Source organism: Mchenga conophoros, linkage group LG13, assembly GCF_057382185.1.
Source record: "Mchenga conophoros isolate Kocher_MC1m ecotype Shallow Benthic linkage group LG13, M_conophoros_male_GT1.1, whole genome shotgun sequence".
NCBI classification, from domain to species: domain Eukaryota; kingdom Metazoa; phylum Chordata; class Actinopteri; order Cichliformes; family Cichlidae; genus Mchenga; species Mchenga conophoros.
This window is the reverse complement of record NC_140538.1, coordinates 26,857,698-26,870,916: the sequence shown is the minus strand read 5'-3', so window position 1 is coordinate 26,870,916 and position 13,219 is coordinate 26,857,698. Positions and strand designations below refer to the sequence as shown.

The 13,219-nt window shown below is 40.4% G+C and overlaps 1 protein-coding gene across 1 annotated transcript in view; it reads left to right on the top strand.

Moving 5' to 3' along the window:
- The window catches only part of adgra1b (adhesion G protein-coupled receptor A1b), a 196,541-nt gene that overhangs the window by 173,388 nt on the left and 9,934 nt on the right, over window positions 1–13,219 (top strand). The window contains exon 17 of the mRNA XM_085297564.1: window positions 7,663–7,808. Coding sequence (XP_085153690.1) covers window positions 7,663–7,808 — 146 coding nt within the window. The remainder of the gene's footprint in view (window positions 1–7,662; window positions 7,809–13,219) is intronic.

Sequence of the window (13,219 nt, the reverse complement as noted above, 5' to 3'; positions counted from 1 at the left end):
ACTAGTTCCCACCCATGTAATTGAGCATTGTGTGGCACATTCAACATACTGTTTTACTTTAGTCCATGACTCGCTTACCTTCAGGGTCATACGTCACATGAAAACCAAAATAATTCCAAACGCCAGATCTGAATGAGGGTGGGGGAGGTCCATGTTGCAAGGAGAGCTTAACTTCTCTCTCGCTAGCTTGCCTGCGCTCTTCCTTCTGACTATGCTGTCTGTGTTGAGCGCTCAGTGGATCTGCGCTCCACAGTGCAGCCTAGGCGGAGTAGTCGAACACAGATTCACTGAGCGCTCAACACAGACAGCATCGTCAGAAGGAAAGTTGATAAAATAAATTACAAATGTTGTATTGTTCGATACATATGCGTACCGAACCGAAAGCACTGTATCGAACGGTTCAATATCGATACGAATATCGTTGCACCCCTAGTGTTTGAATAGTATTTGTATTTGGTTGATGAAACACTTGTTTGCTATGTTGCGCTCCTATCCGTGACAAGGCTGTAATGTGTTAAGTTTGTGTATGATGGTTTATGGTTCATGATTTGTGTTTTTCTCAACCTAACAGCTGCACAGATTTTGTTTTTTTGCCGAGCTTGTGGGTTACTGTAAAAAATCTTGAATGCATTATGGTCCCTGGATAAATTGAGGGCCCCTGCATGCTTAAAGTGTTTTCACTCCTCTGAGGCATTGGAAATCTTATAGTATAGGCATTCTTTAATTTGGTATATGGCGTGCTTTTTAGATGAGTCCTGAAGCTCACATCATTGAAAGTGTTTTAGATTTAGAGTTCAGTCACTGCTCATGAGCTCGGGTCTTGCGTGTCCCTGCCTGCAGGTACTGTAGCCCTTTTTATCCTCTACAGCCTTGATGAGGGTTGCATAGATTTAGGTAAATCATATGTGGTTAGCTGGACCAAAGACGGTGAGGCAGTTGAATGACAATGGAGACCATCACAGCAATCACTGAGCCTAGCTATAGATAGAGAAACAGGCCCTGGATAGCAGTGACTGCATTTTCATATTAAAATACTTGCATACAAATCTAAATAACACTTTCTACACTCTGGTACTCCACTTGAACTTAGAGTGTAGCTGTTTTTGACAGAGTTTGTAACTTGAAAACAGAAAAAATACCTGAATAAAATCACATCAAAAATGAAACTATAAAGCTAATACAGTACTGTGCAAAGTTCTTGAGCCACGCCTTGTTTCTTTATATTTTGCTATGAAAAAAGGGAAATAGGGGTAAAGAGACATGTAGTTTGTGAAAGAGTTTGTGAAATTGTAATGTGCTTTAAAGTCAATATTTAGTATGACCACCTTTGTTCTTCGCACAACTTGATCTCACTTGGGCAAGTTTTCTTGTAATTTCTTTGGATAGATTGCAGGAATAGTTCTGCAGGCTTCTCGAAAGAAAGACAAAACCATCTGTCATGATCGGTTGGGGGTGAGGGGAAGGAGACGGGACAAAAGACACACTGTGGAAGAAAGCCAGAGCTTAGTACTAACTAATGATTAAATGCAAAGTGGTGTTTAAACACATAAAGAATGAAGAAGAGTGAGGGAAAAAGAAACCCTCAGTGCTCAATGGGAAGCCCCCAGTAACCAAGCCTTAATTCAACAAAATTAAGGGAGGATTCAGGGTCATCTAACTAAACAGTTTATCAAAAAGGAAAGTTTTGAACCTAATCTTAAAAGTAGAGATTGTGTCTGTCCCCTGAATCCAGACTGGGAGCTGGTTTCGCAAACAGCTGAAGGCTCTGCCTGGCATTCTACTTTTACTTTATCATTTCTGTGTCATGCTGAAAAATAAAGCCATTACTAATTAGATGTTTTCCAGATGGTTTTGCGTGGTGGATCCACATATCGCCACACTTTCCTGTGTTCAGAATTCCATTAGTTTTGATGAGATCCCAGACAGCACTGGCTAAAATGCAGCCAAAACAATGACAAAGCCTCCACCATGTTTTAGAGATGGCTGTAGACACTCACTGTTGTTCACTGGCCTCCTCCATACATCACTTTGTTTTTTTCGGATGGTCTCTTTAGGGATCGCCACAGTGGATCATCTGCCTCCATCTCACCCTGTTCTAACATCCTTCTGTTATACCAACCCCCTGCATGTCCTCCTTCTCTATATTGGCAAATCTTCTTTTTTCTTCCTGCCTCGCAGCTCCATATTAAACACTCCAATATATCAAACATCCCCCTCTCTAACTTTTACAGAAGCCCATGAAAAATATTAAATTAAAATGTCAACATATGTGAATTTGTAAAGCTGGAAAAATCAAAGAGGCTTCTGACATAATTGCTGTGTTATTGAACTGTGTCTCTGATGTTTGCGATAGTTGACAGCGTCAGAAAGAATGAAAGTGAGAATAAAAAACAATATGTCTCTCCTTTAACTTTTTTACATGGTTAGAATACCATATGGTCCCTGTGGATTTCCTATCCATTTGATTGATAGCTTGACCGACCTCAGTAGTGAGCATGAAACATCAGCTGGAGCAGAGCATCTCCCACTGTCAGTTCACCTCAGCAGGGGGGCATTTACTGTATGTAGCCACAAAGAGATTGATGTACACCTCTTTTCTACTTCTCACTCACAGTTTAGACTGTCTTCAGTCACTACTTGTTTGGATCAGTTGGCCTCCGATGCTCCATTTTTTGTGTGCGCTATCACACATTTGGGACTCAACTCCTTCTTCTGCTGTCACAAGCACTTTAGGTGGCCTCCTATTCCATAGTGTAACAACTCTACCTCTGCTGAAATATAGCCAGCTTTTCTTGAGTTGTCTAGCAGAAGGCTCGCTGACAGGCATGTCTTAAAAAAAGTCACCACTTGTGTCACAGCCGTCAAGTCTTCCCATACGATGGTAACTGACACAAAATGGCTGGTATTTGTCCCTTTACTCTTAGAGAAATGGTGAAAGGGACACAAGAGTAGCTTAACTAGTTTTTGTCTAGTGAAGCACATCAAATCATTTTTGATTACTTGACATAAAAAAACACCCACAGGGATAAGAAATTCAAATCTTCTATCATTTATTTTACGAATAAGGTCCAATTTAGATCAAGTTCAGAACTATTTGCACTGCTCAGATGCATAGTGGTTTAAAATTTGAGAAGAGAAGTGATGTAATGATGTACCCTTTGCAGATCTTAATGAACAGAGAATGTGGTTATCTTCTTCTAATGCTTATGAAGGCAAAGTTATATTTTCAAATAATACACAATTAGATTTTTAGCATGTAGCATAGCCTAGTGTTGAAGGTTATCCATGCAGCAATGTAAGAACAAAGACATCTCTTAACAGAAGAACATGGTGGTCCTCACAGAAACATCACTATAAGAATTCAACTGTTATCTTTCGTTTCTGTGCCATTTACTCCTCATTTTCTTAAAAGCTGGATGAAATTTAGTTTTTGTACCACTGAGTGTATAGGTGGCTGGGAGACATTGACTTTTCAGCATTCAGTACAAGCTTCAGAGGAGAGAAGAATGAATGATGTTCAATCATATTGAGGAATGTGTCATCTGCATAAAATATCATCTAAACTTAGTATGAGCTGCATATTGTTCTATATGCTTTTGAGTTGTGGCATTGTAAACAAGCACTTTGGCTGGTGTGTCCATGTTTTGATTTTTTCACTCGATTAGATACCCAAGCATTTTAAAATGTACTAAATTAAGCGTTTGTTGCAATAATCTGTTGCCTCTAAATGTTTTTTTCTCTTTTTTTTAGGTTTGTCCTTGAATTGTACATCAGTGTTTAATGTTTTGAAAGGACAAGAAATAATGTTATTATTTTCAAAAACCTATTTCTTATTAGAAAAAGGTTGTTATTTGAATTCTACTTATGCAGCCACACACAATCTCCTGCTTTCCCACAATATCAGTGCAGAGTTTTCTGATGGAGCTGTGTAATTTAGCTGACCTTGCCGCTGGTTTTTAACGTACTTACCTTTCATTCATTTATTCAACTTTGTCCTGGGGCCTTTGAATACTTTTTGATGCTCCTCCTTTACCTAATCACTGCTAGCAAAATCACTCTTGGCAGATTTGGGAAGGAGCCCAGATTGTCTTCAATTCCACTGGGATCGAGGCAGGCCCCACCAGACACAATTTGGGATAATTACAGGAATGCTTGAGGAGATGTGTGATCTCCCGATGCATATACACAGTCAGATTCACACACGGATACACGCATTGCCTGCTAAATTCACTGTACCCCCCGATCACCCCGCCAACCTCCTTACGCACACACTTACCCTCCTTTCCCTTCCCAGGAGGAAAAATAAGTACATGCTCTCGCTCCAAACTAAGCAACTTCAAGGGGCTCTGAGTCTAGATTTGGCAGTTCTCGCAAGACTTCAAGCACGCACTCCCCACCCAGTCTTCACCCATCCCTCCTCCAAACCCCCCCCCCCCCTCCTTTTCCTTCCACACCTGCATCCCATACTCGTCTGCCTGTTCTTCTATCTGTATGCCAGTCTTCAGTCGTGCACCGCTACTCCACCCACTGTGGCACTGTCGCTATGCAGCATCCAATGTCTTTACAGCTTCAAAGTCAAAGTCATCTCTAATCTCAATTTCTATCTTTTCTTCAAACAAGGCTTGCTTTATCATTGATTTGAGCAACACCCTAGCTGTCACACTACATTTTCTGCTTGCCCGGGCTAAGCAGGAGAACAACATACAGTATACCACTGTTTCCAGTCGACTTACCTCATGTTACCTCAGACCATCAAAATTTGGATTACACATCGCAGATGATTGTTCACTGAGTGTGACCGGCGTTAAATAACCTATTAATTTAGAAAAGAACTTGGCTAAGGATGACCTAGATCTGAGGTAACATCCAAGTGTCAGCTTAAAGATGCTATACAGAGGATTTCCCTAATTAGCACCGCACTGTGAAATTAGTTGTGATGGCAAAAGCTGTGAAAGCGAGAGAGAGAGAGAGAGAGGGCATTACATTATAGCAGTGATTTTGCTTTGTTTTTCCATTGGGTCTACTTTGACTGTTCCCAAGTTTCCCTGTACATAAATACTGTAGCTTAGAGTAGACTGGTTACCAAAAATAATTTGGAAACAATATGACAAAGATGTGATAAAAGATAAAAGACTTTAAAGTTAGTTTTTAATATCGCACTTTTAGTCTGTGCCAAATGTTTTAAAACAGATCATCTGGCAATATTAACTGAAATAAAAATGTAGTATAGAGTTCATTGAAAATTCTTAATCGCTTGTTATTTTCCACATTTCTTTTCCCTCCAGAACTATGATAATGTTTATTCAAATTTCAAATCAGTTTTCAAGGACTAGGTTCACTGAAAAAAATACTATGAAACTGATTATTGTGATTTCCAGTCAGAAAGTATAAAGAGCACACGTGTTTTTCTAGACTTACAATATTATTGTTGCCTTATAATTCTGCTTTTCCTCATTTTCTGTCATATATTTTACAACAGTCACCTTGAAGGGAAGGAAAAAAACAGATTTCTTGCCTTTACCATCATCTAATACAAAAGAGTGTCTAATAAATTATTATAATTATAAAAAAAAAAATACTCTGTAGTTTACATACAGTTCTGGTCAAACGTTTTGCGGTCAGGAAATACAATGTGTGTGAAAATAAGTCGAAATCAGAAATGATTTATGATCATTTGTGATAAATGTTTCTATTAACCATTAATGGTGGTTTATGGGATGAAAAAACATGTTTATTTATTACTTTAGTTTTTCAACAAGACACTTATAGGATTAGTGAGAATACAAAAACGATGCTGATTCCTTATTAATTTAACATTAATTTCACATGATGCTTTTGTTTAAGAGCTAGTAGAATCCTGGGGTTCACTCTTGCACTGTGTACTGGTACTGCAGAAGGACGTGCTAGTGCTTTGACAAGTTGCTACTCTTCTTCCACTGACCACACATGTATGGAGGAAAGTAGCCGACGAATCAAAATCAAGCCACTCTTTTTTTTTTTTGTGAAGTGTTAATTTTTTCATGTCTCACCAACATCTCCATACGAGATAAAAGAGGGATTTGAGGAGACGGAAGCAGTGACTGTTTTAATGGGGACACATTGATCAGGCTTCCTGGGCTGCTTCCAGCTTCTGTTTTGTTAACTGTGTGATCATTGTGCTGCTGCTCACTGATCCGATTATTGACTGAAATTTTGTATTTACCCAGATTCTGTGCTAACAATGGCACATCAGGTGAAAGCACACACCAGCTCTGAATAGTAAAACATCAAATATCAAAATATTGCTGTGTTTTTTAGAAGTCAGGTCCCTCAAGTATATACCAGTCTAAATGATGCACCTTTCACAGACTCAATAACGAATACAGATGGTCACAAATAGCTCCAGTCACCAATGGTTACAGCTATAATTGTGACCACCTTCGGTTCTGAAAGACACCAGAAATTCTGCTTTATTATCAAAACAAATGTTAGCATAGGGTTTCTTTAACCACACACACACACACACACACACACACACACACACTATTGGTCCACTGCGGCTTGTGTGTGATTTTTTTGAAAAACTGCCAGATGGGCAACTATAGCTGTGTCGCTTTATTATTGCTGACTTGTCTCAGCTGATTTGGACATTAAAGTTTTGTTGCCATTTGATTGATCGTGCAGTTGCAATAGCAAAACAATATTCAGGACATTAATCAGCCAGTAACAATCACAGGTCACGCTCCGTACGTTAATATGAGAACCCCCTCCTCCCCCATTAAAACCATATTTAAAGACACACTTGCCTTCTGTCTGTTCTTGGCACTAAAGAAGCTCTGAAGAGTGTGGACTCTGAAGCTGTGATTGACTTACCACCCACTCTCTGCTCTCTATAACCAGCTCAAGGACGCTTCCAATTAGCATCTGGACTGGTAGCTCGAGTCCCTAGGCCTTTCGTGCTGGAGAGAAGCCATTTGATTGGGTACCTCAGGTTGCCAGTACATCATGAACGCACTGACTGGTTGAAGAAAAGGCTCAGTGCATTTTAATCTTCTGTATCCATTCTCCTTTCTGTCTTTTTTTGCAACTGTCATGTCTATGCTCTCTGTCTGTGAGCTAGCAAAGCTTTTAAACAAAGTTAGATTAGTTTCCCCATTCAAATATAATTCATGAATATTAAAACACGAGGAACGGAGATATGTGTACAGTGCGTTTTTGGAAAAACAATCACACGCTGATAGTTGTCAACGTGACTGACATTTATATTCAGGTTTGTTATTCACGGTGCACACCTCATGTCCTCTAACTCAACTGATAAGGAGCTGCTCAGTATCCACCAGTATAACCTCACTATGCTGCTCTTATCCTAGACAACCTTGATGATTCAATAGCACTTTTTGAACCTGTCTTTCCGTCATTCTACTATTGTCTTTTAGTGGAGGATAACACAAAGCAGCCAGGTCTTTAAGGAAAACGTCTGTGGAGACACCCTTGGAGTGACATTGATGGTTATTTTCTCAAGAGGAGTGGCAGCTCATCCTGAACACTTTTCTTCTTTGAGTTACAGGGATATAATGAAGTCTGACATTTTTCACAGAGACACACTTTACAGTATTATGTATAAGCAAAAGTTCAGCAAAGTCAAAGAAGTAACTTGATGCACCCTCCGTCACCCAATCTCAGGTCGGGGTCGTGCTGCACTACTCGTCTTTGTCAACCATGCTGTGGCTCGGGGTGACGGCGAGGAACATTTATAAACAGGTGACCAAGAAGCCTCCACAGAGTCAAGACAGTGACCCGCCTCCGCGCCCTAAACAGCCCCTGTTGAGGTAAGCACAGATGTCCTCGCAACCCTTCCCAACCCTGAATGCCGCTCAACAGAAAGTTCATAAACATTTGTGCACACATATGTGTTTGTGTATGTGTGTGTGTGGTACTTTTCTTTGGTCTTTTTTGATTGCTTCATGTGTGCCTTTAGAGGACAAGGACGGTTCACTGCGCAGTTATTTGCTTTCTTATTTCATTTTTTTGTATATACACAACTTGACCGAGGCTGAGATATACTGTCATAGTAGGTTTATGCATTCACATTTTGATGAAAGAAGTCTTCAGATGAGTAAAAATACAAATACAGCGATGATCGATATACTCAGTTATAAGGGTCCTGCCCCAGACCCCTGGGTCTTATATTGTGTTGTCTATTTTATGTGTGGCGCACTATACAATGATTAGCACTGTTGATTTGGTTTCTACTCATCTTTTTGTATGGAGTTTTTCCCTGTGCCCTCATAGGTTTCCTCCAGGTGGTCCAGTTTCCTCCCACTGACTAAAAACACAACTATTGGCTTGACTGATGATTCTAAAGGGCCATGGATGTAAGGCCGATAAAGGGCTTAAACTATATAGAGTAAAACGCTGTATCAATGCGTGGTTAAATGTGGCTTGTAATCTAAAGCTCTTTGACTGATCAGCAAGGCTGGAAAAGCACTTCATAAATAGATTTATATTTACTCCCAATATTGTGTGACTTTGAGGATTTCGCACATTAGCTTTCACAGTTGTTAGAACAACAAAGTCACACCATAACATAAACTTGCTAACAGATGGAGGCAGTGGTAGACCAGGGCCCTGTGCTTCGTACGTCGCTTACTACATCCAAGATCAAATGAAACATCCAAGATCAAATCATCGCACTAACCGTGAGCTCGCTAATCCGGTTCCCCGAACACACCTGCTGTTGACGATTAGTACAGCTGGACGCAGTAATGTGACATCACTGGGTGCCGTAAAAGGGGATACGCATCGATAGCAGAAACAGTGATCGGCAACCCGCTGATTGGTTGGCGAAAATGGCGAAGGAGCGCGCTCGGTATTTTTCGGCAGCAGAGCAAGAACTCTTGAGTGAGGGATTTCAGGAGTTTCAGAGTTTAATTAAAACGCAAGGGAACACTGCAAAGGCTGCAAAAGCAAGGAGAGAGGGCTGGCAGAAAGTTGCTGACAAATCAAACTCGTAAGTAATCCAATAATAACAATAATAATGGAGTGGATTTATATAGCGCTTTTCAAGGCACCCAAAGCGCTTTACAATGCCACTATTCATTCACTCTCACATTCACACACTGGTGGAGGCAGCTACAGTTGTAGCCACAGCTGCCCTGGGGCAGACTGACAGAAGCCAGGCTGCCATATTGCGCCATCGGCCCCTCTGGCCAACACCAGTAGGCGGTAGGGTAGATTTACCAATATTATATTACATTATATTATATTATAATATGTTATATTATATCCCCTTTCACATTAGAGCCACAACAGGACCCACTAGAACATGGGAACAAGTAAAAGTGAAATATAAGAATATCCTACAGAATGGTAATATTTATCACTTATATTGCTTGTCGTCTCTTGGAAAGAGACCCTGAAATAATCTGTTTGTTTGTTCATAACAGCAACCAAGAAAAGGGCAGAGCAAAAAAAAAGACAGGTGGTGGTCCTGCACCCCCTCGTCAACAAGTTGGTTAAGTGAATAATACCCTCACGGGAAAATCGATATCTCTCTATGAGCACACTGTCGCGCTGAGCTAAAGGATCCTGTCTGTCCCGCAATATACGCTGAATTCTGAGGACTCTCCTTATCAATCTTGCACCTTCCGCAATGGGTTGCTCGCGTAAACGGACAGGATATGACTGCGACAGGCTTCCCAAATCCACCTTCGCTTTTATAGCCGTGGTCTCTCATCTTGATTACACGAAGTAATTTACAATTACTACTCTGAAATATGAATTACATCTGTAATAATCACATACATGTAATAGAATGTTAATAGTACATTTCCCTTTTTTAGGGAATGACCTGTATGTATCTGTGTGAAATCAATAAAAGGATCAAGTGCTGCATTATCTTTAGTTACATTGATGTTATTTATTTATGGTGAAACAGTGGTGGAATATCGCTGTTGCTTTCGTATGAATGACGCGGACATACCTGCGTGGCCACGATCTAATCCTGTTTACATAAAGTAAACCTGCTCCCCAGCAGGTTTACGCTTACGGCTCTGTTGCTATGACAGCAAGTCCCGGATGGGCTTCGGGGAACCGAACGATCCAGGATCACGCGAAATCGTCAACAATCTAATCCAGCTAACTCACTTAGCGCGGTACGAAGCACAGGCCCCAGGACTTTCACTTCGGAGTGAGAAGTAGTTTTTCACAAACAGTTTTTTTTCCCACTGGCTTTATAGGTGGAAGAAAACCTTTTGCCAGTTTCCCATTGTCAGCAGTACAGTGATTTGTAAGAAACTATGGATAAGTACCTTCATGCACCTACTAAAGCTAACAGCTAACAATATGTGGCATATTTCTGATAAGCTAACTTTGCAGAGTTAGCAACATAGCATCCTCTATACCAGCGGTCCCCAACCTCCGGGCCTGTCTGTGAATCGTTCGGTACCGGGCCGTGAGAGTTGAGGCTCAGGTGTGAAATTTATGGTTTTCAGGGTTTTTATCGTTTTTTATCATTATTGTTTTTAATCGGTTTTATCATTAACTCAGTTTCTCTGGGTCTTTCCCCGTGTGTTATGAATAAATCTTCCTTTTTTTGTTACCGGTACTGGTTTTATCCACGACACCTTAAAGGACATAAAGTGTCAGTGGCGCAAAAATGGTTGGAGACCGCTGCTTCATACCCTTTGAGTTGGTGGGATAATGACTATTGCTAGCTTGACATGGACACAGAATAAAATTCTTAGTGGCTTTTAAATAGCTAAATATGTGTTTGTCAGATTACTCAGCCATTCCCTTGGGCACGTGTGAGCTACGTGGACTTTACTGTGGAGTAAACTTTTGCATCTTTGTGTCTCACACTAGTTTAGGCTCAGGTGTTTCAAAGGGGAGAAACTGTCATGCAAGTGTTGCATAATTTATATGAAAATAAAACCCCAGTTGGTTTGCATTATTCAACATCAACAGCGAGATGGCTATCAAGACTTTCTGTTGTTACACTTTGCATCACCTTATTGATTTCTCACACATGTCTTGGGTGTTGAATAGTAAGGAGTGACTTTATGTGAAAACTGATAAACCACTGATTAGAGAACTTTAAATTCCTTGTAATCAGCCAATTTCCTGAAGAGAGACCACTTAAAATGGATAGAGGTTGTTGTTAGGGGTGACATTCAAGGTTAATATGAATATGTAGTATACCGTCAGTCATCAGCAGCTCTCAGTAGGGCATTTCCTGAATTTCCCCACTGAGCTTGTCTGGCTAATCAACTTGCCTGATATTTTCAGGACATTAAGAAACAGCCTCACTGAACTATAGCAGACTGACCAGAAAGTGTTTTGATCTGTTTGCTAGAATCATTGCAGTCACCGCCGCAGTCTTGTAATCTCTAGCCCAGAAACACTGGTGAATATCTAAGTGTATTTGTAATGTACTTTATTAATTGTAAAAACACAAAAATAAGGATTGTGACATAATTCAAATAAACATTTAAAAAAGAAATTGACCTGTAACACTGCCTGTTATACTTCTTCATAATATTTATGTATATCGGGAATCACGGACAGTATGAACAACTGTGACAAACAAAACGCAGGCAGTGTTACAGGTTAATCAATGGAGTTTCACCTAAGAGGCAAGGGTTTGGTTCCTATGTGAAGACAAGAGTCAGCATTGACTTGATTTGTTTAAAGCACCTGCAGCTCCCTTGTGTCGTCCTCGGGATTCCCATACACTTGTTTGCCACACACCTAGGGGTCATTTTTGACCCGAGGACAACACAATGGTTAAGGTGATACAGAAACAGCTGCTTTCTGTTATAAGTTATAACATTATTGGCAAGTTGTTTAAATACTTAATTTTGAAATAACCATTCATACTTAAAATACTTTGTTAAAGTAGTTTTATTGGATTAAAAACGACTATGTCAGCCGCTCCAAATGGCAGACACGAGAACGCAGCATTGACTAAACTGAGGTCTGACAACATCGACAATTTGATAGCTGCAGTTCAGAATCTATGTAAATCAACACAACACAAACCTTTGTTAGCTGTTCATTAATAGGCATTTCAAAATAACCTGAGACATCATGTTTTGCCTTTTTATAGATATTTTTATAGATTAGTGAAAACACAGTGTACTTTCGGTTATTTTGTGTGAGCTTTCCTTCCACACTTAAAGGTTTAGTAAGTAGGAGGGAGTGCAGGTGAATGTGAGGAGGAGAAGGAAGGACGGAGAAGTAATTGACTAAAGCCCTTCACCATAGCATCACCTCCAGTGCTTTTACTAATTACCGCAGTCACCCAGGAGGCCACTGAGCCAGAAGCTTTATCAAAAACCTAAATGTATTTAGCTTTTTAACCCTTTAACTCCTCTTCACTTAGACACGCGCACATCAGATTACATTTCTCCTATTTGTGTTGTTTTTTTTCCCCCTACTTCTTCGTTTTATTACTTTACTGCTTACGCCTAACATTTGGCACATTTAAGAGGATCGTTTTTTGGACCCATGCGGCGCTCCTCCTCTGCGGTGAGAAGGTGCTGTGTGAGCTCTTCAGCACATTGCAACCGTGCTGCAGAAGCTGCTGGAGCTTCAATGAGAAATCCTGTTAGAGGAAGGTTTCAGAGCAGCAACAGAGAGGCAAACAGGGGGCAGACCGTAGCAAATGTATGTTTGTCATTTAATCTGTCATTTTCTTAAAGCCCGCTGGGAAATTTCAGTTGCATGAATTTTCTTGAACTTTTCAGAATATTTTGCAGGAGATACAGCAGACGACCCCAAACTAGAAAATGATTTGAACATGTGGAGCTGCACTGGATATGAACCCTGCTGCAACACCTTACGTGCTTTTAGAATCGCTGTCTGTGGGGTGGTTTAAAAGGATTATTATGACGAATATAGCACTCTCATGGGCATTTATTGCCCATACCACCCGAAACTAATATCTGGAAAATTTATAAAGGGGCAGATTCATATGTCTGACATTATTAAAATTCGAATCTCTCAATAACGTATTCCTGACGAGTCGCTGAAAGTCTGAGGATACGGACGCCACTAAGATAAGGATCCCCTCAACCTATAAGCAGCACTTTCCTTGCAAAGCAAATCCTCAGACACCTGCGTGATTCAGGGGTTTAATATGGAATGTTCTCGAGGCTCTCCCATCATGCACTGCTTGTGAATGAGATAATTTGTCTGGGGGCAGATGGGGGGATTGTGTGGCACAGCAGTCAAGTTGATC